Source organism: Bubalus bubalis, chromosome 5 (assembly GCF_019923935.1).
Source record: "Bubalus bubalis isolate 160015118507 breed Murrah chromosome 5, NDDB_SH_1, whole genome shotgun sequence".
NCBI classification, from domain to species: domain Eukaryota; kingdom Metazoa; phylum Chordata; class Mammalia; order Artiodactyla; family Bovidae; genus Bubalus; species Bubalus bubalis.
In genome coordinates this window covers 105,711,111-105,736,343 of record NC_059161.1, presented here as the reverse complement: position 1 = coordinate 105,736,343, position 25,233 = coordinate 105,711,111, and the positions used below count along the sequence as shown (strand labels likewise).

At 47.7% G+C, this 25,233-nt stretch overlaps 1 protein-coding gene across 9 annotated transcripts in view; it reads left to right on the top strand.

The window, feature by feature from the left end:
• The window catches only part of NAV2 (neuron navigator 2), a 771,667-nt gene that overhangs the window by 335,875 nt on the left and 410,559 nt on the right, over positions 1–25,233 (top strand). For 7 of the 9 annotated variants that reach the window (XM_044943482.2, XM_044943480.2, XM_044943483.2 and 4 more), the window contains exon 1: positions 13,888–15,048. The exons of 1 other annotated variant lie outside the window; for it this stretch is intronic. In XM_044943482.2, the coding sequence (XP_044799417.2) occupies positions 14,791–15,048 (258 nt within the window). In that variant the 5' untranslated portion in view covers positions 13,888–14,790. Of the gene's footprint in view, positions 1–13,887; positions 15,049–25,233 lie in introns of those variants that run through there. One more of the 9 variants, XM_044943484.2, reaches the window with a different exon arrangement.

Genomic DNA, 25,233 nt, shown 5'->3' with positions numbered 1-25,233 from the left:
GGATTGTGGTTCCCGGACTCGAGAGTGCAGACTCAGTAATCTGGTGCATGGGCTTAACTGCTCCAAGGCATGTGGCATCTTCCTGGAGCAGGGATCAAACCCTGTCTCCTGCATTGGCAGGCAGATTTGTTGCCACTGACTGAGCCACCAGGGAAGCCCTGGGAGCTTTTAAAAAAAAGCTACTTTGTGGGTGTGTTTTCTCAATCCTTACAATAATCTTCCAAAATACTGCTACTGTCGTCATCTTGAAGATGTGGAAACTGAGGCACAGTAGCGGGAGTCACTTGCCCAAGGATATTTAACATCTCAGAAAGGGCATAGGACCCCAGGTGCTCTGCCTCCAGAGAGCTGCGCTTACCACTGAACCGTCCTGCCTCTTCATGCGTGGAAGCGTGAGAGGGACTGGCAGGCCTGGATGGCGGGGGCAAGCGGCGAAAGAGAAACTAGCAAGGGGAAGCTGGAGAGGTGGGTGAGGACAGGGCAGGAAGGGCCTCGGGCGCGCAGACTAGAAGGCAGGATTTTATCCAGTGAATGAGCGGAAGAGCTGCCACCTATACCAATGAGAGCAAGAAGCCACTAGCTAGGGGGCTTGGGGTACATTTCTACATGACAGAAAGTAGGTCAGTGTTTTGGAAGGGAGCGCGGAGGTGCAGGCGCTCGGTGATGACAATCAGCTCTGACAGCAGCTCTGTGCTGAGTGGGGAGGAATGTGAGAAGGACCTCCCGCTCCTTCTCCCCACTGAACTCTTGCTTCAACATCTTATCTGGACCTCACGGGTCAGCCCCAGAGCAGCTGGCTCTGTGCCTTCCTTCCCTGGAAGCCGCATGACCTCCCCAGCACCGGTGCCCACCACGGCCTTCCCACGCAGCTGCCCGGTGCCAGCTCATCAGAGCACAGGGGTGAGTGCAGTGGGGCGGCCAGGGAAGAACCAGAAACCCGCGTCCCTGCCCTTGATGGTAAGCCAGGACAGAGGCTGCCTAGCCCCTCGGAAGCAGTAGGTGGTAACAGTTAAACATGTGATCCTGGTTTTGAATCCCAGCTCCAGTGCTTAACTGCGTGACTGGGGGGCAAGTCCCTTAACTGCTGTGAAGATCAGTTTCCCCATCTGTAAAATGGGGTCGCCATTCCTACCTTGCAAGTGTGTTTTAAAAATTGGAGCTATCAGTCATAACAGCCCTGGTAATAGTGTCTAAGGCTCTGAGCAAATGACAGCTCTTATTATGGTTAATGGCCATGACTGTATCCCAAGCCCCTGTGGGTCTTGATAGCCTAGAATGAGAGGCCCTTATTTTGCAGCTGAGAAAACGGAGGCCTGAAAGGGATCCATGGCTTTTCCAGGGTCACCTGGAATCTGAACAGCAGAACCGGGAGCAGGGGATACCTTTGAGAGGCCTCACCGAGCAGGGGTGAGAAGTTCAACTCAGGCTTGGCCTTGGCCACTCCTAGCCTTTGCTCTTTCTCCCTCCATGATGGCACAGATACAACCTTTCTGGAAGGGTTTTGTGGACGAATAAGCTGTCATTCCAAAGTGCTGAAAAGCACTCCACAGGTGCCAAACCATGACTCTCCATGGATTTCAACACCCCGGCTGGCATGCCTTTCTGCCAGATGCACGCTGCATGAGGACTGCGTGTGTGTGTGTCAGTGTGTGTGTCTGTGTGTGTAGAGGATAAGGAGAGGGACAAGGAAGGAGAAAAACACACAGAAGAGTCCAGATTGTCCAGAACCTCTTTTTATACTTGAACCCCAGTACACTCTGGCTTAGCCCCCTGCCCTGTCACTCAGACAGAGCTGCCCTCGTTCTGCCCAGGTTCTTTGCAGCCTACTTTCAGTCACCTGCTGCGGGAAAGTGTGAGCCACTTTGCTCTGCAGCAATGATTTGCCCAGCCTTCAGTCAACAGTCAGGGACTCAGTCCCGGGTGGCTCTTGTCAAATAGGGTGTCATGGAAAAGCATGGCATTTGGGATCAGACAATAAAGTTTTGAATCCTAGTTCTACTGCTTCTTGGGTGACCTTGAACAAATTACTATTGTGCCTTAGTTTCTTCATCTGTAAAAAGGGAGACATTTTGGATTATTTGAAGACATTAAATGAGAGGACTATTCTGGCATATAACTGTTTCATTCCCACCCCAAACCCTGCTCCCATCTCCGTGGCTTTCTGCACCTGGATTACCGAGGTGCCCTGGGCCGATACTGTGTGCTGATTTGAATTGTGGATTGGGAAGTCAGAGAGGTGCCAGGATGAAGAGGTGGTTGTTGAAAGCACAACCTGCCTCTCCCAAAGAGGCATCTTTGTGGAGAGGGTGGCCTCGGCACCCCAGGCGTTTGGGAGGAAAGCAGCCATGTTGGGGACATCCACATTTGACACCCTGTGGTAGAAGGATGGCTCAGGGCCCTGAATGGATGTCTTAGGTAGAACACGTATGCCCATAGCCTGCTTGTGTACCTCTCAACCAACGGAGTTTGGCAGGAGGCCAGGTGGGGAGGGGGGCAGATGTGAACTGGGGCTGCAGTGAGACGTGCTAGACCCTGCTGTGCTTCTCCTGGTGAGCAGAACTGCAAGGCAGATGTTTGCAGACAGCTTCCATGACCTCTCTATAGCTTCTTTTCCCTGCCTGGCCCATTGTGTGTGCCCCAGATCTGGGGATACGGATCCCTCTCCCGGTGACGGTGGATGGTGTCCATGAACCCCTCTCAGAGAGGTAGGGGTCCCTACTGAACCCTAGCCTCAGGTTCTGGGTCTTCACTCAGTGTGTTAGCAATGGAAATGTCCACTTACCCAGATACAACCACAACAAGGTGTCATGTGGTGACCCCAGGGTAGGTGGGGGGTAGGTGACATGCGGTAGATGGGGAAGAAGAACTGTGGCTTGACCTTACTGTATACCAGGAAAAACCATCATCATAATGGTGGTAGCAGTGATCATGAGCACTGATTAGTGCTTTACACATATCAATTCATTTAATCCTTCTAGCAACTGTAGATGGAGAAGGCAATGGCAACCCACTCCAGTACTCTTGCCTGGAAAATCCCATGGATGGAGGAGCCTGGTAGGCTGCAGTCCATGGGGTCATGAAGAGTCGGACACAACTGAGTGACTTCACTTTCATGCATTGGAGGAGGAAATGGCAACCCACTCCAGTGTTCTTGCCTGGAGAATCCCAGGGATGGGGGAGCCTGGTAGGAGGCCGTCTATGGGGTCGCACAGAGTCGGACATGACTAAAGCAACTTAGCAGCAGTAGCAGCAGCAGCAGCAACTGTAGAAGGGAGGTACTATTATAAACCCCATTTTACAGATGAGAAAGCTGAGGCATTAAGTGGTTAAATAACTCATCAAAGGTTACATGGTTGGTAAGTGGCAGAGCTCAAGGCCATGCAGTCAAATGCATGCAGTCTAATTCCAAAGTTATCCTCTTTTCAACCACTGTACCCACCTCTACTGCCTCTCCTACTTAATCTTGCTCCAGAGTCCCAGGAGGTAACTGTAACCTCCTGCCATAGATGGCATATTGTTGCTGTTGTTCAGTCGCTGAGTCATGTCTGACTTTTTCTGACCCCATGGACTGCAGCACACCAGGCCTCCCTGTCCTTTATTGTCTCCCAGTTCAGTTCAGTTCAGTTCAGTCGCTCAGTTGTGTCTGACTCTTTTCGACCCCATGGACTGCAGCACACCAGGCCTCCCTGTCCATCACCAACTCCCAGAGTTTACTCAAACCCATGTCCATTGAGTTGGTGATGCCATCCAACCATCTCATCCTCTGTCGTCCCCTTCTCCTCCTGCCCTCAATCTTTCCCAGCTTCAGAGTCTTTTCAAATGAGTCAGTTCTTTGCATCAGGTGGCCAAAGTATAGGAGTTTCAGCTTCAGCATCAATCTTTCCAATGAATATTCAGGACTGATTTCCTTTAGGATTTACTGGTTTGATATTCTTGCAGTCCAAGGGACTCTCAAGAGTCTTTTCCAGCACCAAAATTAGAAAGCATCCATTCTTTGGCACTCAGCCTTCTTTATGGTCCAACTCTCATCAAAGAAACAACTGAGACTCTGAGAGGTGTGGTGACGAGCCCAAGTCACACACCAGTTAAGTATCTATGCTCATCTGTGGGACTCTTTTCACTTCACTGAAGGACTTCCAGGAGAGCAACTGAAACCTTGACATCATCTCTTACCTTATGGGTAAGAGGGAGGAGTATGCGTTGGGGGCACCCAGGTCTTTGCTCACTGCCCAACCCTCCACCTCAAGCACACTGGCAGGCAGGAAGGAAAGCCCCAACCCTGCCCCTTTGCCTTTCAGACCTCACCCCGGCATCACCCCCACATCACTTCTCCAGGAGCCATGACAGCCTCGACAGTCTAGGTTCTTTCCTGCTAACGTAGCACTTGCCTCACTTAGTGATTATACATCCATGTGATTGTGTAAATATTGTCCATTTTCCTGATTACATTGTAAGTTCTATGACAAAAAAAAAACCAACCTTGGTTCTTATTAACATGTTATCACTAGTGATTAGCATGCTGTCTGGCATTCAGTGGCACTGAACTATGATTTAAGTAAATGAATGAATGAATAGAGCACCTACAAGAATCTAGACTCACACCAAGCCCTCTACTCCCATTATCCCACATCCTTGCAACAACCCAGTGAGCTAGTTACCATCATTCCCATTTTCCTGATGAACAAACTGAGGGCCAGAGATGAAGTGACCCTTGCTCAGTCAATGGGAAGTGAAATCAACATTCACTTATGGGTTTGCCTGACTCCACCCCAGTCTTCTCGCTCCTTCACGTCACTCAGAGAAGAACCTGGAAACAAGAAGCAGTGATAAGGGGGGAATTCCCTGGCTGTCCAGAGGTTAGGACTTTTCACTAGGACTTTCACTGACAAGGGTGTGGTTTCAGTCTCTGGTTGGGGAACCAAGATCCCACAAGCCACATGGTGTGGGCAAAAAAAAAAAGAAAAAAAAAAATAGCAGTGATAAATAGCCCAAGCTTCTGCTCTAGGGAAAGCAGAATAAAATGGGTTTGTGGGTACCAGACAGGATTGAAAGTCAAGAATAAAGGACCAAAGTCAAAGAAAGAACTAAAATGGTCATGGGAGGAGATTCTAGAAACCTGTGTTTGATAATTCAGGAGGAAGTCAGCCACGAAGACCCAGGTGCCTTGGAAGACTGGATTCTCCATTCTCCAAACTCAGCTCTTCAGGGTTTCTCCTTCCACCTTGGGAAGGATAAAACCTTAAGAAGCGAATGACTGTGAGTAGGAATTCATTTGCCATCCCCAAATTTGAAGACAGTCTTTGTGGAAACAAGGAAGCTAGGGTGATATGCTTGACAGTCAGCTTTGCAGCCTTAGGGAGTCTGAGTGTGTTAGATTCATATTTGATGCATGTCCAGACTGCCTTGAGGAAAAATTTTGATAAATATATCAGTGCATGTCTAAAATTCTTGCACAATGTGGAGCTTCAAGAAAGATGCCAATTTTTTTTTAAAGACTAAATGGTGTCTTGCCCCATTGTTTGTAAAACCATCTTTCTAAGCCAAAAAATAATAATAATAAAATCCTTGTATATTTTATTCTTTTCCACCCTTCGAGCTCTGAGGTTTTATCTGCCTTGGGTTGGGAGAGTGGAAATCAGCACAGCTGTTTATGTTTAGTAGCTTCCAATGACCTCAGGGCGCAAAAGATCCTCACGGGTGTCTCTGCTTTGTTGACAGTTCTGAGACCAGCTTTGAGCTCAGCCAAGGGGTAGTGTGAACGAGAATTCCTTTTCACATGTGCCCAGCAGGGCTCATTTCAAGCATACTGGGACCTACTTTCCTCTCCATCTTCTCTCCTTCTGCGAGATCAGGACTCTGTCTTCAGGCTAGCATGATGGCTTATAGAGACAGTTTGGTAGGACAGTCAGAAAAGGACGGATTTCCTAGTCCCTCTGCTCAGGGGTGGTCTTGGCACTTCTGCAGAGGAGGATTCTATTAGGAGCTGTTTCCCTGGAAGAGAAGGAAAACAGGGAGGGTGTCTGGAGTAACTGTTCCTGCCTGTCTTAGAAGGAGGGAACCCTGCTTGTCAGTGACTTTAGATAGACAGTCATCCCTCAGCAAATGCAGGGGATTAGTTCCAGGATGCTCTCAGATTCCAAAATCTGCAGGGTGTTCAAAACCCTTATATAAAATTGTGTAGTATTTGCATATAACCTACACACACCCTCCTAAGTAAGTCATCTCTGGGTTACTTACAATACCTAATACAATGTAAATGCTATGTAAATACTATGTAAATAGTTGCTAGGGCATGGTAAATTCAAGTTCTGCTTTTTGGAACTTTCTGGATTTTTTTTTTTTTTCCCATCTGCTGTTGGTTGTATCTGTGGATGCAGAACCCATGGATACAGATGGCCAACTGTATATAGATCTTATACATATAACTAAACTGGATTTAATTGAACTAGATTTGAACTAAAATTAGATTTTAATCTTTCTTTGAGAGCTAACAAAGTTTCTGTCTGTTTGGGAGATGACTCAACTCCTCTACCTGAAAAGGCAGAGGGCAGAAGTGGATGTAAGCCAGCTAACTTCCCTATGACCAATATTTGGCACAAGGCTTGGCTCCCTATAGCTCAGTTGGTAAAGAATCCGCCTTCAGTGCAGGAGACCCCAGTTCGATTCCTGGGTCAGGAAGATCTGCTGGAGAAGGGATAGGGTACCCACTCCAGTATGCTTGGGCTTCCCTTGTGGCTCAGCTGGTAAAGAATCTGCCTGCAATGTGGGAGATCTGAGTTTGATTCCTGGGTTGGGAAGATCCCCTGGAGAAGGGAAAGGCTACCCAGTCCAGTATTCTGGCCTGGAGAATTCCATGGACTTTGTAGACCATGGGGTCACAAAGAGTCAGACAGGGCTGAGTGACTTTTACTTCACTTTGGTTCTCTGTAGAGGATAATGAGCTTTCCTTGAATAAATAAAAGATTCAAACAAGTAAAGATGTTTATTTGAAAAAATGCAGAAAAATCCCATGGAAAAGTAAGTTGAAATCAATTATAATTCCAACTCTTTAAAGCAGTGATAGAAAAATAAGAAATGACTAGCCCCCTAACTTGCTCCTCAAAAAAATTACTATTAGTAGTGTGATGTGATGCCTGCCTTCTCTTTTCTCTTAATAAATGTATGTATTTATACATTGTAAACACACAAATACATTAGCAAATTTTAATGGTAGCCAAAGTGAAGTCCAATTCTTTATGACCCCGTGGACTGTCGCCTACCAGGCTCCTCTGTCCATGTGATTTTCCAGGCAAGAATACTGGAGTGGGTTGCCATTTCCTTCTTTCCGACCCAGGGACTGAACCCGGGTCTCCTGCACTTGTAGACAAATGCTTTACTGTCTGAGCCACCAGGGAAGTCAAACATATATGTAAATAGTAGCCAAACATGTATGTAAATAATAAGGTAAATATCGCCATGACATATACATTTTAAATAAAGGAGAAAGAATGAAAAACACATACTGAAGGGCTACATGATTTTTTTTTCAGTATCCACTGTTGAGATTTTTTTTCATGCCAGCATACCTTTTTCTGAGCACAGACGATAAAGAGTTAACCGTGCTCCAAGCTCTCCTCCGAGAGCCCTGAACCCTGGGCACCACCACCCACCTCTCCCGGGGCCAGGAGCTCCTCTGCCGCAGATGCTTACCAGGCTGTGAGCCTGGGGCAGAGGCAGAGGGAGGCAGGAAGGCTCACAGGAGAAACAGTAACGAAAAGAGGAAATGTGGGCAGGAAGCGGCCAGAGCATCCTCGCTTCTCGCCTGGGGGCCCACACTGACCAGGGGTCAGGCTGCTTGATGCCATCTGCATGGCTGACTCTCAGGCAGCATTTGGGCAATTACCCGGCTGCTTTGGGGCTGCACGGGCAGCTAGACTGGCTGTGTGTGTCTCTCTCAAAAAACAAACCTGGCACAGAAAGTAACAGAAGGCCTGGGTTTTTCCAGATTGGCCATTCACATTGATTGAAATTGTCCAGGTTTTTGCCTCAGTCATCCCCCACTGTAAAATGTTGAGGGAGCAGTCTTTGTGGCATTTCTTACAGCGACACTTTTCCATTTGCCTGTACCCAGGAGCTGTGCGTGTGCGTGCCCATTGTCGCTTCAGTTGTGTCCAACTCTCTGCAACTCCATGAACTGTAGCTTGTCGGGCTCCTCTGTCCTTGGGATTCTCCAGGCAAGAATATTGGAGTGGGTTTCCATACCGTCCTCCAGGGAATCTTCCCAACCCAGAGATCAAACCCACGTCTCCTGCATTGCAGGCAGGTTCTTTACCCACTGAGTCACCTGGGAAGCACCACTCAGGAGCTTTAGTAACAGAAAAATGCTTGGGCCCCATCCCCAGAGTCTGATTTTATCCGTCTAGTGTGGGGCCTGGGCAGCCCTGTTTTTTCCAGTTCTGCAGGTGACTCTCATGGACAGCCAAGGCTGCGAAGTCAAGTGTGAGAATCCACAGATTCAAAGTCATCCGAGTTCTTGCTTAAAAGACAGATACACAGATTCAGAATTCTAGATCTGCTGGGGGTGTGTGATTAGGGTTCTGTTCCTTTAACCCTCAGTGATTCTTAGGCTTTTATTGGAGTGTAAGATCTACTATTTGGCATTTATTTCCCTGTTTGCTTGCCCTGTTCTCTCAATTTTTCAGCTGTTGAAAAGAGCAACCCTCAGGCTAGAAAGAGTGGTTGCATCATCCTTTGAATCTTGAGAATAGGGACTAAGCACGTAAGTTTTATTTGTTCCCTATCATAATGCCCAGCATATAGATGTCTCTCAACTATTTATTCATTGAGTTAGTGATTGAGGCATACTATAGCCGATAAGTGAAAGTGAAATTGCACGTTGCTCAGTCGTGTCTGACTCTTTTCAACCCCATGGACTATACAGTCCATGGAATTCTCCCAGGCCAGAATACTGGAGTGGGTAGCCTATCCCTCCTCCAGGGGATCTTCCCAACCCAGGGATCAACCCAGGTCTCCCACATTGCAGGCGGATTCTTTACCAGCTGAGCCACCAGGGAAGCCCAGAGCCAACAAACCAATAGTTTACTAAATATTTGTTTGACATTTAGTCAGGGCTATTGCCTTGGGCTTCCCAGGTGGCTCAGTGGTAAAGAATGTGCCTGCCAACACAGGAGATTCAGGTTTGATCCCTGGTTTGGGAAGATCCCCTAGAGAAAGAAATGGCAACCCACTCCAGTAGTCTTGCCTGAGAAATCCCATGGACAGAGGAGCCTTGTGGGTTATAGTTCATGGGGTCACAAAAGACGTGGACACAACTTAGTGACTAAAACAACAACAATTGTCTCAAACCCTTGTAAAAACACACACATTCACACATACTCCTTACACACCAGCCTTGCAAGTGGGAAAACCCACAGTCATCAGTTCTCAAAATACAACACAGGGATCACCGCTGGGCATACAGATCTGCACACGTCCATCTGTGGAAGAAGGTAGATTAGAAGCAAGTGTAGGGAAGGTGAGCAGACTTTATAAACAGCTGTTCTAAGGTTCTTACCCCAGTTTCCCTGAAGTCTGTGATGGCTGGGCTCTCAATTCAGCCATTACCAAAAGATAAGCATTTTGGGCCAGCAAGAGATATTATTGGAAGTTGCCAACCCATGTCATAGAAAACTAAGGAAAAGTGCAGATTTGAGAATAAGCCTTTCTAACTTATTTTTACTCCCCAATAAACTCAAGAATGTTTTGCTTTTTATATTATTCTGGAGAGTTGCAATATGTCCCTTCATAATTTATAGTAGTGGTCTCCAAGAGCCTGTTGATTCTTTCCCCAGGTCCCTGCATATTTTTTTGTGTGGTAGGCTGTGGTTTAGATGTTTCAGTCTCTCTTAGGACTGTCTTCTTGGGAGGTAAGCTCAGCTAGGGGTCTTTAACACAGATAAAGGGTGGGTTGATGGGGTTGGTCACTTGCAGATCAGCCCTAAAGACCAATTTACACTCAACTAATCACCAGTGGCTCTTGTATAGGATCAGAAAGCAGTGTAGCTGGCACATCCTGACCTAAGGGTGGTTCTTACAGTCAGAGAGGTGCCAAACCCTTCAGATTCTGATTCAGTGGTCCTGGGAGCTTTGGCAATATGTTTCAAATTGGGTGGTTTTGAAAGTTGAGAGTCTGACAGGAGAAAAAGAGAAGGGTTGTCAAAGTTGGGATTTAAAATAGTGGGCTATCCATGATATATATCATTTTTTTAAAATAGCAATAAAAAGAAACTCGGAGAGTGTGTTCTTTCCAAAGCAGTTTGCTGTGTCCTAAACCAGTGACTCCTTTAGCTACCAATGCTTGCCAAACTTATTGATTTCAAATGACTTCATTCATGTTAACACAGCATCTATGTGGAAGGAGTAACTTTATAGGACATTTTTATAATTTGAGATGGTCTTATTTAAGGAGGAATCTTGCAATTATCTCTTTTGCCTCAGGGAAAAAAAGAGCTTTTCCTCCCATGTCTTGCTATAATGACAAAATTATTTTGCTGTAAAGAAAGAAAATGAGGGGAAGACAGGAAAAATATAAAGGGAGATGAAAACTGTTCCAGGAAAGAGCAAATAAAATTATGAAAGGGATGTGGAGGCCGGGAAAGAAATTGGAAATAGACTAAAAGATTCACTTGTTTTCCATCAAGAAAGATGAGAAGTCATTGGACTTTAAGTTAAATAAATCACACAAGTTAAGGTGCATGGTCATATATTTACCAAATCCTGGAGTATTAGGAAGAGGTACTTTTTAAAAAAGAATGCACTGTTTTTCAAATTAGTACCTATTTGAGGGTCTCAGAACCCAAAAAATGACCTTGGTGCAAATATGATTTAAATGGGAAACCCAAGATGGCAAATACATAGTAAATACATCACTATGTCCATCCATTTCTGTACCCATGACAGACATTATTAATTTATCAGGCTGCTATTTCCAACTTAATTAGATATATTCACCTTTGGAATTCCGTTTAGCACAGGGTGACAGAAAGTCAGTTAGCTAGAGATGGCCCTTGAGATGAACCCATTTTGCTACCTAGGATTTAGTTTACTACACAAAGTGTGAGCTCCAGACCACCAGCATGGGTGTCACATGGGAGCTTATTCTGAAATCAGAATCTCAGCCGCAGTCCAGAACTACTGAATGGAATCTGTATTTTAGCAAGATCTCCAGTAATTCTTATGTATATTAAGGTATATTACATATATTAAGCAGAGACATCACTTTGCCAACAAAAGTCCTATAGTCAAAGCTATGGGTTTTCCAGTAGTCATATGGATGTGGGAGCTGGACCATAAAGAAGGCTGAGTGCCGAAAAATTGATGATTTCAAATTGTGGTGCTGGAGAAGACTCTTGAGTGTTCCTTGGACTGCGGGGAGATCAAACCAGTCAATCCTAAAGGAAATCAACCCTGAATATTCACTAGAAGGACTGATGCTGAAACTGAAACTCCAATACTTTGGCCACCTGATGTAAAGAGCCAACTCACTGGAAAAGACCCTGATGCTGGGAAAGACTGGAGGAAAGGGGAGAAGGGGATGACAGAGGATGATATTGTTGGATGGTATCACTGACTCAATGGACATGAGTTTGAGCAAACTCTGGGAGATGGTGAAGGACAGGGAAGCCTGACAAGCTGCAGTCCATGGGGTCACAAAGCGTTTGACTCAACTTAGTGACTGAACAACAGCAACATATCAAAATTTAAGCAGCCCTGACCTGAAAGAGCACTGAATACCTGAAGCATTCATCAGAATCACTTGGTTAAACACTTGGTAAACCTAGATCCTTGGGCCCCAACTTCAGGACTTTTGGTTTATTAGATCTGGGGTGGGGCTTATCAAACAAGCTTCCAGGTGTTGATGCTGCTGGTGGTGATCTGGGGACCACATTTGGAGAAAAACTACATTAAGGCCATGGAAATACTTTGGAATCTCTCCATAATCTTTAAAGTCAAAGACTGCAATATATTTCCATAAGTCTTGCTACATCTGGCAGAACCAGAATTCTGGATAGGAGAGGCTCCAAGTTTTAACAGAGCATAGCATCTCTTATGATTTTATGTACCTGGGTCTAAACGGCTCTCCCTCTGGTTAATTGCCACTGTCTGATAACAATCTGGGTAGCTATTCTGTCCACAGCATTATACTCAATGCTGAGAGAATCTAATGCAGGTTAAAAACACATTCCTGACTTCAAGAGGCCTTCTCTTTAAGAAGAAAATAAACATGAAACAATAAACAACAAGGTAGCATCAGATAGAAAAGGGCTGAGTGCTACGTAAGTGACATGGCAGACTACGTGTAATTTAGAGGGAGGAATACCTGGAATTGCATACAAGACTGTGTGCAGTTCAGCCTAACTAGAGAAGAAAGTTGCTGCATAGAATGGATGGAGGTAAAATGGGAGAGGGAGCAGGCCAGGGTAAGAGGCACCTTATTTGTTAATACTGTTTTAAGAGACTATCTTAAAACTTTGACGTTTCCTACTATCAGGATAATAACAAATCAATGCTATCAACATTGAAAATTAGGCTATAGGGTGGGCATACTGTGAAAAACCTGTATCTCAGAGACAGAGAAGTGAAACAACTTTACGTAAATAGAAATGACTGGAGGGTGGCTTGGGGGATACCAGGAGCAGTAATTTAATAATAGGGATAATAATACTAACTTCTACCGGTCTTTCACATTGCCAAGCCCGTGCTGCTGCTGCTGCTGCGTCACTTCAGTCGTGTCCGACTCTGTGCGACCCCATAGACGGCAGCCCCCTGAGGCTCCCCCGTCCCTGGGATTCTCCCAGCAAGTACCCGTGCTACATGACTGTAATGAACTATCTCATTTATCCAAACAATAACATAATGTCGTCAACTCCCCTCCTTACTCCCAGTAAGAACCGAAGCTTTGTAAAGATGTATCTAAGTCAAAGAACTTGCCCGATTTAAATCCAGGAAGTTCTACGGGGACGAAGTCGGGGCGGGGGGGGGGTAATCCTCATCTATGAATCGCGAGGGGTCTGGCCTGCCCGTGTCATCTCTTCCAGCTCTCTGCTAGAAACCCATAGAGCGCCTGGGACAGGAGAGAAATCCTCGAGCGGATTGAAGTCGAGGAACCTGTGGGGTCAGTGCGTCCGAGGCGCAGACAGAGGGGTTCCTATCCGAAACGCAGCAAGATTTTAGCCCGAGCCCGGCCGGGGTCCTGGAGCTTCTCCGGGCTTCCTCTGGCCACTCTAATTACAGTATGTGGTAGGTTGCGATGAGGAACCGTCTGGGGTCGGCAGGCTTCGCGGGGGTATTGTGTTTGCCTGTAAATACTTCACATAGTTAACTGAAATGTGCAGCCTTTGAAAGCTGGAGAGGAAGCCATTCGGAGGCCCCCCGGCCCGCCTGGAGGAGCTGGCAGAAAAGAGAAGAAATGGCTGGCGCGTCCTTCACGCGGGAGCCTAAGGAACCGCCCTGCCCAGACCAGATGGGGGGCCGCGAGGCTGCAGGCGCGACTCCGGAAGCCTCAGACCGTTAAGGTGACCAGAACAATTTAAAAAAGGAAACAAACTTCCCCAGAGCCTTCCCCGCGGGGCCCCGAGGCGGGCGCTTGCGTTCGAAAGGGCATTTTTCAAAACGGTTTCAGGACGCGGGGGGTGTGGACCCGCGGGGGAGCGCGCGGCCAGAACCGCGCTGCAGAGCGGCCACCAGCCCGCTTTGTACTTGCGGCCAAGCGCGGCCCCAGAGTTTCGGCGGCGGCCCTGGGAGTTGAGGCCACGCCCCCTTTGCAGAGAGAGCCGCGGCCGCCGATTGGCCCGCCGCGGACCAATCGGCGCGTTGAGGCGGCCCGGGCTGTCAGCGCGCGCCGCAGCCGCGCGGGTCGCAGCCTGTCCTCCCCTTCGCTGAGCCCCGCATCCAGCGCAGCCTTCCCGGGAAGCGCGGCTGCCGCTCGCGAGCGCTGCCTTGCCCTGCCCTGCCTAGTCCAGCCCTTTAGCCGCGCGTCCAGGTGCCCGCGGCCCGCGGCCACAGCCTTGCTGCGCTATAGCGCACGGAGCATGTGCAGACCCTCAGGCGCCGAAGTGCTCTCTGCCCCGGGGGGCTTCTGGCAGTGGTGACTGACTGTCACACCTAAAGAGACCTTTCGGGGGCTCTCGCCGCGCCTCTGCGTCGCGGGGGGACACTGCGGTGCTTGCGATCAGAGCGACAGCTGCCTCTCGCCGAAGACGTCCTGGGCTGAGTGCGCCCTCCCTCTCTTCCTCGTATCGCTCTTTCCCTCCCATCCGCGGTTACTAGCCCCTTAGCTCGCCGGATCACACCCGCAACCTCTAAGGAGCGGGAGGCGTGGGTCCCTGCCACCCCTCTTCGAGCGGGGCCTCCTCACTTCGGAGATGCAATGACAAGTTAATATGGGCGTCCAAGCCTCGGGGTCCCAGGAGGAGAATCGCAAGAGGCAACAGCACCTGAACGCCCAGAGCCCTTGAACAGGCCACCCAGGAGGGGCGTGAAACCCGGCGGCAGCATCCGTCCAGGTGGGACCGGCTGAGCGCCGCGCGATCAGTCCTCCGCCGGGTTCCCGCACCGCCAAGGCCAGCTCGTCCGATTGCTCCGAGATCCCCGACCCGGGGATTTTTTCTTTTTTTTTTCTTTCCCTCGGCTGGTGGTGGGCGCCTCTCGGGCCGAAGCCCGGCGCCTGCTCTGCTGCCCGCGCTGCCTTTAGCGGTCGCCTCCGCTGCCGCTTCCAGGGACGTGCTGGGAAAGCCGAAGCCCCGGGAGAAGATGCCGGCCATCCTGGTGGCCTCCAAAATGAAGTCGGGACTGCCCAAACCCGTGCACAGCGCCGCGCCCATCCTGCACGTGCCCCCAGCCCGGGCGGGCCCCCAGCCTTGCTATCTCAAGTTGGGAAGCAAGGTGGAGGTGAGCAAGACCGCCTACCCTAGCCAGATCCCCCTGAAATCGCAGGGGCTGCAGGAGCCGGCGGGGGAGGGGCTCCCGCTGCGGATGAGCGGCTCGGTGGAAAACGGGTTCGATACCCAGGTGAGAGGTGCTGTGTGCCTGGGGCACTGTTCTGGGGGGAAGGGTGAATACTTTTTTGAGGGTGGAGGTTGACACCGCTGGAGAGGGGAAAGGGCTACCCTGTGGGCTGAGAAGGGGACCGTTCCACTTAGGCCAGCAGATTGGGGGTTGCGCTCGGAGAGTGGGCTGGCCAGTGGGTGTGGCCCGGGTGACCGAGGTTTGCCTTAAGGAGCTCTGCGAGACGGGATGCGGGCTGCCTGCGGCTTCCTTTTGGGGGCGCGGTGGGGTGGGGCACGATCCGGGTGTCCTCAAAAAACCATGTGCCACACTGGAGATGTCAGGTTCTGCATGTCAAGGGGCTTGGCCCCAAGAAGACAGTGTCTGCTGCAGCGGCTGTGTGTCTGTCGGTTCTGTAGAAATTCTGTCCCTGCCGAGGAATGGTCCGAGACCTCGTTGGGCTCCACTCCCCCCTTGCTTGGATGCAAGATCCAGGAAAAGAGGTCTAGGGGTGGCAGTGTACCGGCCCCCCTCGGCTTGAAGATACTCGGGCCTGCCCCATCCTTTGGGCTGACAGCATTCCAGGCACGGTGCTGGGACTGCAGTAGGAGTGCCGGGTGCACCGGCGGAGGCAGGCAACCGGAGACTCCTAGCGTTTCGGCTGTCTGTAGCGATGGGGCGGGGGTGGCTGCCTCGGAATGGCGGCCCGAAGCTAAGCCCCTCCTTCCTGGGTAGTAGATCCCGGTGCCGGTAGCCCGGGTGACTAGGGGGGGCGGGTGTGGGGGTGGCTTGAACAGAATTGATGACTTCTACCTTTCCAGACCGAGCTCGCATCACCCAATTCGGCTGGGTGACAGGCCCTAGCCATGCAATCTCTTTTAAGGAAATCAGCAAGGGCCAATCCGGTTCTCCTGGCTTCCTGCCTTCACTGCTCCTTTTTACCCTCCTCCCTCTCCTGGTAGGAGGGAGCAGGGGCACGCTGTATTTTCTTGGCAGTTAGTCAGCAGGGACTTTTGGGGACAGGCCGACCTGACGGATGTGACTGTCCCAGTCAGGAGAGGCGGAAAGCCAGCGGGGGAGGTAGTGTGGGGCTGGTGTCAGGGAAGTGGCAACAGACCAGCTGACCTTTTTGGCACTTAATCTCTGCTGACCCTGTCTCCACCTTCTCCTAGAGCTTTTTCTGATCAGAGGCTAGAACTCAACACATTCCTAGCCTTTCTGATGGAGGAACTGAAGCTGGAAGCTAATTGTAAGCAGACTTTTGGAACTCTGGGCTGGAGAAGGCCCTCAAAGCAGATTAGGCTCCCACACCAGGCTGATAAGCATGCCCCTTGCTGCTGCACTTGCTAAACATTTTTGGAAGCTGACAGGTTTGAGTGATGGCGTGTGGGAGGAAGGCAAGATTTCCCCCCAGTGCTGCTGGGCCTGTCTCTGCCCAGCTTTGTCTCTGAGCTCTTTTTCTGCCGTTCATCACAGGATTTGTTCAGTGGTCTCTGAAACAAGAGTGAGCCTGGGGGCTATGCTCTTGTGAGGGTGTCCCCTCCATCCTTGGAGGCAGGGCTGATGGGGTGTGGTGGGGTGTGATGGAGTGGATGCGGGAGGCCAGAGCGGTGACTCGGGGATGTGACACACACCCTCCATCCTGATGAAGAGGGCCTGAGGAATGAGGGCAGAGTGGACTCCGTGATCATTGCAACCAGGCAGCTGTTCTACCGCTGTCCATTCGACCTTTCACTTAACACACAGGGTTGGAGGACTTTCAATGGGCAGGCTCTGAAAAGGTGAGTCATCATTCTAGAAAAATGCTCTTCAGCTGCTGCCAGAGGGGCTCGTATGGTCCGGTTCCCTCAAGGCTTTCCTCCTCCCCCGCCCACGGCCCACAGTCCCTTGTCTGCCCCCACCCCGCCTCCCTTGCTGTCAACAGGGCCCTGTGTACTGACCACGAGGGTGGTTTGGATGGACTTTCCAGTGGGCTACCTGTTTTTGACAGCCTGCCTCCCCCCCCCTTTTTTTTCATTCATGGTCGGGCTTCCTGGTGGTTCTTCTTTGTGGCAGGTGCAGATCCTTGTTCTCATGGCCTCGCCCTGGCATCAGAGAATCATTGGCAAAGGGTTTTCCTCTTTGGACAAGTCTTCTCCCTCTGGGCCTGACGCAGTGCATGTGCACCATCCAGGAAAGCCTCTCCATGCAGCTCGAGGACGGGGTCAGGCTTGGTAGTCCAGATTCAAAACCTGATATTTGTCACTAGAAGATCCTCCGGAGATGAGGAGTTAAGTGGCAAATGGTATCTTGGGGCATTTGACTCCCTTTGTTACTCAGGAGCTTTTACTAGGCTGGGCTGTGCAATGGTCAGTAGCACAGGCTTTAAAGTCAGGTGGATATCCCAGGTGTCCTGCCTCCACCATGTACAAGCTGGTGACCTAGTCCATTAACCTCTCTGGGCCTCAATGTTCCCATCTGTAACAATGGGCATTTAACAACCACACAAACTGTGAGAGGCTTAAGAAAAATAACATTTGCAAAGTGCCATATACACCTGTCTGTATATACACATATACATACATCATAGATACATATTTATATACATATATAAGTAAGATATGTAAAGCCCAGTGTCTGGCAAATAGGAAACAATAAAATAAGCCATTTATATTGCTAAACCAAGAGATGGGGTATTGTTGAATGTAGATCTAATAGCCTCTCAGTGAGAAAAGGCATAGCTTATTCTGTCAAGCCCTTGAGAAGGGATCATTCAGTTCACAAAGGTTCACAGAACATCTGTCACATACCTAATATAGTACTAGGCATGGTGGGAAGGTGAGGGAAGTGCCTGACATGCCAGGCTTTCTTTGTATGATCTCATTTCATCCTCACAGAAACACTTAAAGTAGATATGACTTCCTATGACAATAATTTCATGTAACATCTTCTTCAACGACAGTAATATAATAATGGCAAGTCATCACATAGCACTTCTGACATACCAGGAATTGTTCTAAAAGACCTCATTTGATTCTTACAACAATCCAATGAGACGTGTTATTATTCTCATTTTACACTTGGGAAACTGAGGCAAAGGCTGGGCTAATGACCCCATGAATAGCAGGAGTAGAATTAGAACTTGGACAGCCTGGTTCTGGACTCCCTGTTCTTAACCAGCATGCTATAGAGAGAAGATCATAGGGACTTTCCAGTTACTCACAGGCCCTGACTTATAAGACCACTGCTCTAGCCACTGAGCTGGAGGAGTAAACAGGACTCAGCAAGCTTGAGTGACTCTCTCCAGGTCATCCTGCTCCAGGGTGGCAAGCAGGGAGTCCAGCTGTGGGTGGTCTGGCTTGCAGGCTGGTGGTCTTCCCCGTCTTCATAGCTGCCTCCCTCTTTCATGTTCTGGTGGAAGTAGAGGGTACATTAGACATGGTCTGGGCCTTGGAGGTCTTATAGTCTAGATGGGAGGTATAACTGATGGACTGAAGACATCGGGGCACAACACAAAGAGGGCTGAGAGGGCTATTTGGGGCTGAAAGGAAGGGAAAGGCCACAATGGCTGGAGAAGTCCAGAGAGCCTTATGGAAGGGGCTGGAGATGGTGGGTTCCGCGATGGGCAGGAATAGCTGGGTGGGGAGGAGAGGGGGTGAGATGAATGTGTGGGGAAGGGGGAGGGCATGCAGTGGTGCAGAGCAGGAGTGGGTGTAGCCACGCCTTCACGTAACAGGTGATGACTTCATATTTAGTATCTTCCTTTCAAAAGGTGAGCATGAGCAAAGAACAAAGGCTTCTCGCAGTTGAAAAATTGGAATTGCCTGTTGCCTTCCTGGTCAATAGTGATCCTGAGCATGCGGATAGTTATGGAGAGATGGTGTCCATAAAAGACCTGGTTCATAGCAGACCCTTGGGAAATGACAGTGATTATTATTATTAGTTTAAGGTTCAGAATCTCTAACATGGTGTGTGATATGGGGAAAGGAGACAGTTCTCATGGCTTATATTAGGCAGCAACTTATTTCAGCCAGTGATGGCCCATTCTCCCCCAAGCCTGTTCTCCGTCTCCATCAAGTGTGAAAAGACCTGATGTAGCCAGCAACTAGCTTTTAGGTGCAGTGCCCCTGTCCGCTCGCCAACCCCTCACCTTGAATCTCTTCCGCAAACCTATAGCTGGGGCTCAACCCCCAGAGAGAGGAACTGTTCTGCAGCTGCAACATCCCTCCCAAGTCCCCCTCCTGGTGCTGGGATACCTGGGCCTCCCCCCAAGAATGAACATTTATAGCATCTGCTCTGTTAACATGGCGTATAAATTATGACCATGTGCAAAGAATTGTTTTAGAGACCTGCTCTGTGTTAGTTCAGAAACCCTGTCCGACCGACCTTCAGATAAGGAATGCTCATGAGCTATTTGAGGAGAGGTTAGCCTATTTTTAAGAAGCAGTTGCAGAGAGAAAAAAATTATATATATATATATATATATATAATACTTTGATATTTCCTGTTTTTAGGAGCCTGGTGTTCAACTTGCAGCTCACTTCTTTAAAAAAGTAATTAGAAGTGATGGAAATCCTCTGTGGGTGTTTTAGATGTTTAAAAAAAAAAACACAGAAAAGGCCCCCCGGGAAGAGAATGCAGCTCCAAGCTTGCAACCTGTTGCAACTTTGCCCCATTGTGTTTTGATTAGAATCCTTGCTCCATCATCAAAGTTGATTATGGATTTGATTAGTGCATTTTTCTGCTATTGTGTTATTCCCTTTCTTCTCTTCCTCAGTTCTTGGAGGAGAATGTGTAGTATGGTTATCTGCCAACATGCAAGAATGTTTATAGTTCACGTATTATTGCTTATTTCATGGGTTAATTTTCTGAAAACACTTTAAGGGTGGGACTGGTGGCTCATTTAGAGTATCATTACGTGTGTATATATGTGTGTGTATAAATGCATCAACTTCTGGATATGTGTATATACACAAATACGCACACATATACAAATCTATACACATGGAACAGCTTAAAGTAATAAGCACATGTGAGCACACACATCAAAGGCCAGACTGGAGGAATTACAGCCCAATTTCCAGCTTTCAGAATAGCTTGATTTGCTCCCCACTTCTCATACTCCCTTCCTCTGTGACCAAGATGGAAGAACCAAGTCTTGGTGTCCCATTTTATTTATTTATAAGATGTAAGAGATGTAGCCTTGAGAGAGGTGTTTTAATTAGGCCTTAGTGAAACTCCTAAGACTTAGTGAAGCCAGTCTGCAAAAGCCGAAACACCTAGTGAGATTTTAGACATTTGGCTTGAGAGATTCTTATTTCTTAACATCAGTCTCAGCAGCAAGGAAGGGAACAGTTATGGGGCATCTACTATAAGCCAGGTAGTACTCTGCAGGGATTATATATATATATATGTGTGTGTGTGTGTGTGTGTGTGTGTATATAATGTGTGTAATATATATATTATGTATATAAAATTTAGTATGAGGCACAAGAAACTGGGTAAAATGTAAAGTGGCCCATGAATTTCATAGGAGGAAGATGAAACCAAGGGAAGTTACCACTTGGAGGCAGTTTTTGTTCATATTTATTGCTCTTTAATATTTGGCTGCTTCAGGACTTAGCTGTGGCCTGTGGGATCTTTAGTTATGGCATTCAAACTCTTAGCTGTGGCGTGTGAACTCTTAGTTGTGCCATGTGGGATATAGTTTCCTGATTGGGGATCGAACCTGTGCCCCCTGCATTGGGAGCATGGAGTCTTAGCCACTGGAACACCAGAGAAGTCCCTGGAAGGAAGTTTTAAAATGGTTGCTTAGGCTTAATTGAGAGACAGACTTGGGTTCAAATCTAGGCTTTGCGCAAGTTAACATCTCTAAATGTAAGTGTCCTTATCTATAAAGCAGAAACAATGATTCTTAAATGTTGTTCGTAAGAATCCAATAACATAATACTGGGAGGTTGCTAACACAGAGCCTGGTATGTAATAAGCAAAAAATATGTGATATTGCCTATTTTTATTACCCAAGGTCAGAGCCAAGTTTGGAAACCAGATCTTCCTCATAGCAAGCTCATGTTCTTTCTACCCTACCTCTCTACCTCTCGAGTGCATGGTTAATTATATGGAGAACAGGTGGTTTGCCCTGTGAAAGCAGAGAGCGTAGCGAAGCTTTTGTTAGATGAATGGGGAGCAAGAGTAAGTTAAGAACAGTGTCCTCTAAATGAGTTGTGTCCAGAGTTGTGAAGTGAAATCTTCACATTTTGGTTCCAAACATGCCATTTCTATAGCACTAACCAAGCTGAGGGATCTGCTGCAAACCAAATTTATGGGAAGCCTCCTTTGAACACCCAATCTGAACTGGTACTGTCAAGGTGGTTGAATGGAACTGGCCATTCTGATTGTGCTGCCCGGGACCAAGAATGGAACAATCCCATTGATTTGGCTTCTGAATGGCTTCTCATTGTTCTGAAGGCAGAAGGAAAGCCCTCTTCCCTTAGGGCTGGCATGATTGTGGTGGGAGCTAAACCTTGTGATCAGGTTGGTCATTAAGGTGCCCCAAGGCATGGCTGGGTGCCCAATGGTGTTTTACTAATTGCCACAGGGCCACTTTCAATGGTGACTCTGTCTCTTGGTCACATTGTTCAAAGAGATGGACAATGTGTTCCTGGAATGTCTTGGGCAGAATGGTTCATGTGATTTTGGGAACAAAACTGGGTCAGGCTTTTGTGCTTCAGTCCACACAAGTCAGTAGTGAGTGACAGCTGAAAGTTTTTGCAGGAACCCCAAGTCGCCCACACAGAACCTAAAGAATGATTCATGACTTAGTGCTCCATTTCCCAAGGAAAACAGACCCTCTCTTGTGTTTTGCAAACAATGGCCCCACAGCCTCAGAATATTTTCTCTCTCCAAGTGAAACTTCAGTACCTCCTGTGAATTTTGGTTTGTAGGTGTGGGGGCTGGGTCAAGATAATGGTGAGGTTCTTTTGGAGCCTTGGAACCAAATCAGATACTCACAAGAACATGATTATAATAATGGGAACCGACACTGACAGAGCATGGCACTGGACGTGCGTCATTTCAGTTAATTCTCACAACACCCCATGAGTTAGATGCTACTTCCCCAAGAGAACAGAAATGAGAGTTCTGGAAATCAGCAACTTTGGTTCTTCAGATACTTTGCTGCATGACCTTCGGTAAGTTACATTTTCTTTTGAGCCTCAGTTGCCTCATCTACAAAATGGGTAGAATGATACTTGCTCTACTCTTTTTTTTGAAGAGTTTTTGTGACACTTAATAGAGGTGATTATTATGCATGAGACACTGACCTGATCATCTTCCACCGTTAATACCCTTCAAGGAAACCAAGGGTGGGAGAAGTTAAACTACTTTTCCAAGTAGCACAGCTGGTTAAGTTGTGGACCAGAATTTGAACCCTTATCTGTTTGACCTCAAAGTCAAGGCTCTGAAATATCAAGTGTGAAAGCACTTAAAAAAAAAAAAAATCTGAAAAGGCGTTGTTAATATGGAATCAAAGTTAACTGCTATAAAATTTCTTTTGGCATGGTATATATGATATCTGGCTCCTCCCCTCAGCCCTAGAGTTTAGAAATATTGAAAATATTCATTCAATATTAAATAAAATATTAGCTACTTCATCATACCATTTAACCTCTCTGGGTTTTGTAAAATTCCAAGTGCTCTCATGCCCCAAGGTCCAGTAAGTTGTAATCACTGTGTAACTGGCAGGGCTGATTCTGGACAGAAGAAGGAAAAATGGGGTATTTGATAAATTGTTGGCCTGCAGAAGCAATCAGATAAATTCAGATTATGGGTCATTCTTTAGGACACTGAGCCTGGGATCTTCCAAACCGACAATGTCATGAAAAACAAACAAGAAGAATATTAAAAGGTAGATGGGGAACTATTCTAGAAAAGGAGACTGAAGAGACATGAGAACCAAATCCAATCAGAGATCCTTGACAAGCAAAGCCATAAATGCTAGAAAGGTCATTTTGGAGACAATGGGAGATACTTGAATGCAGATTGTATATTAGATAGTATTACTCCACTGGGGCTTCCCTGGTGGCTCAGTGGTAAAAAACCCACCTACAATGTGGGAAGATGTGGGAGACATGGGTTTGATCCCTGGGTTGGAAAGATCCCCTGGAGTAGGAAACGGCAACCCACTCTAGTATTCTTGCCTGGACAATTCCATGGACAGAAGAGCCTGGTGGGCTATAGTCCATGGGGTCACGAAGAGTTGGACACAACTGAGCGACTGAGCATGATTACTCCATTGTTGTTAATGGTTTGGAAACAATGTAAGAAAATGTCCATTTTCTTGGAAGATACATGCTGTATTTAGAGGTGAGGTATCTGGGTGTCAGCAACTAACTCCCAAATGGGTTCAGGACAAAAAAAAAAAAGTATATGTGCAGATAGAAGGAGAAAGCAAATGTTGTGAAATGTTTAAAACTGGTGAATCTAGATACATGTGCAACTCTTTCAACTTTTGTTTGAAATTTTTCAAAATAAAATGTTGGGAAACAAAAAGAAAGCCTTGGCAAAAGAGTCTACATTAGCAACCCCCTTGACATCTGTGGTATATCCATGAGAACATAGATGAGGTAGGAGTGTGTGAAGTAAGAGAGAGAGAGAGAGTGTGTGTGTGTGTGTGTGCGTGCGCACACTCACAGTAAAGAGCCTGGCCAAGTTTGTTTCACTGGGATCTGGACTTCTTATCTCCATTCTGGTATAGCGTGAGAATCTTGGCTTAATTCCTCTTCTTTTATGAGGATGGTTGCGGAAATTTTATGGAAATCATAAGATCCAAGTTTATTCGATAATCTCTTGTAAAAATCTAAGATGTTTCCAAGGCTGAAAGTACAAAAGAGATTCTTTTTAATGAAGAAATTTTTTAAAATATGAAAACACCAGGTTGAATTTTACTCATCAAGGCATGGGGAAGGCAAGGAGTCTGAACAGAAGCAAGGTCCTTTCTCTGCTTTAACCCTCTTTCCTCACTACTTAGAATTCCTTTGCCTGGCTCAGCCCTTCTCATTCGTTTCCCATTCAAGGTCAGGCTTAGTGTCACCTCCTCCAGGAAGCCCTTTGCCACCACCATGGTCTGAAGGTAGTCTGTCTCCTGTGTGCTCCCATAGCCTGCTCTGAGCTCCTGTAACTTGAACTATGATTGCTTATTTAGCCAGACTGCAACTTTCATAAAGTTGAGGGTGTGACTCTCATGATCTCTGCCGGAGCTACATCAGCAGGAGTGCATCAACACATAGTAAGTTCTTGGTTCATATTCCGGAAGGAAAGAAGGAAGGGAGGGGGAAGATAAAAGGAAGAATTGAAAAACAGGATTGAGTGGCTGTTGAGCACCAGCTGTGTTCACGAAGCTGTGGCTCAGCCATATGGCTCCTGTAGAGCTGTCTGTCGGTGTATGAGCTGAAGCGAGCCCACGGTGGTGGGTGGCCAAGCAGAGGAGACAGAGGGTGAAGCCAGTGTCAAAGCTCTCCAACCACGTCTTGGGGAAACTTACCTGGCTGGGTAGCGGGAAGAGGCAGATTGCTTTACACACGTTTCCTTTACACGAGGATGTCTACAGCATCCACACTGTCTGGTTGCTCCACTGGAAGGTCTATCTGGATGTGATCATGGTGGTTCAGTGGACTGGAAAATTTGCGCGGGGAGGACACTGTGGGCTCTGGAGGGCTTTGGCAGATCCCCCCACCAACTTGGAAAGGGGGACTGAGAAGAGTTCTAAAGGATTTTAGTTGGTTAAGAAAAGAGGATAGGACCAGCCTTCCAGGAATAAGGATGACATCAACCACTCATGTGCCATTTCCACACAATCTTCACACTCAATCTCAGTCTTCACACTCACTTTCTGAGCCTGATTTACCAGGAAGGAGGAAAGTGAGGGGTCAATGGGGAGATGCCTGAGAGGGGTCTTTTTCAGGTCACACAGCTGGTTTGAACAGTAGCAGGATTCCTACCTGGTGTTTCTGAGTCCAAAATCTGTGCTCTTAACCCCTGTCTTCTTCTGCCAGTAACTGGAAGAGGCCTGAGTCCCATACTGGGGTGCTGCTTTAAAAAAAAAAAAATCAAATCTCCAAGCCCTCTGCTCCTTGGAGCCTGCTCCCCGTTTCCCTGGCCTTGGCCTTCCCACTCTCCTTCTTGTCGGGGCTTCTGTGCCTGTCCCAGCCTGTTGCTAGAGGTTCTGCATTT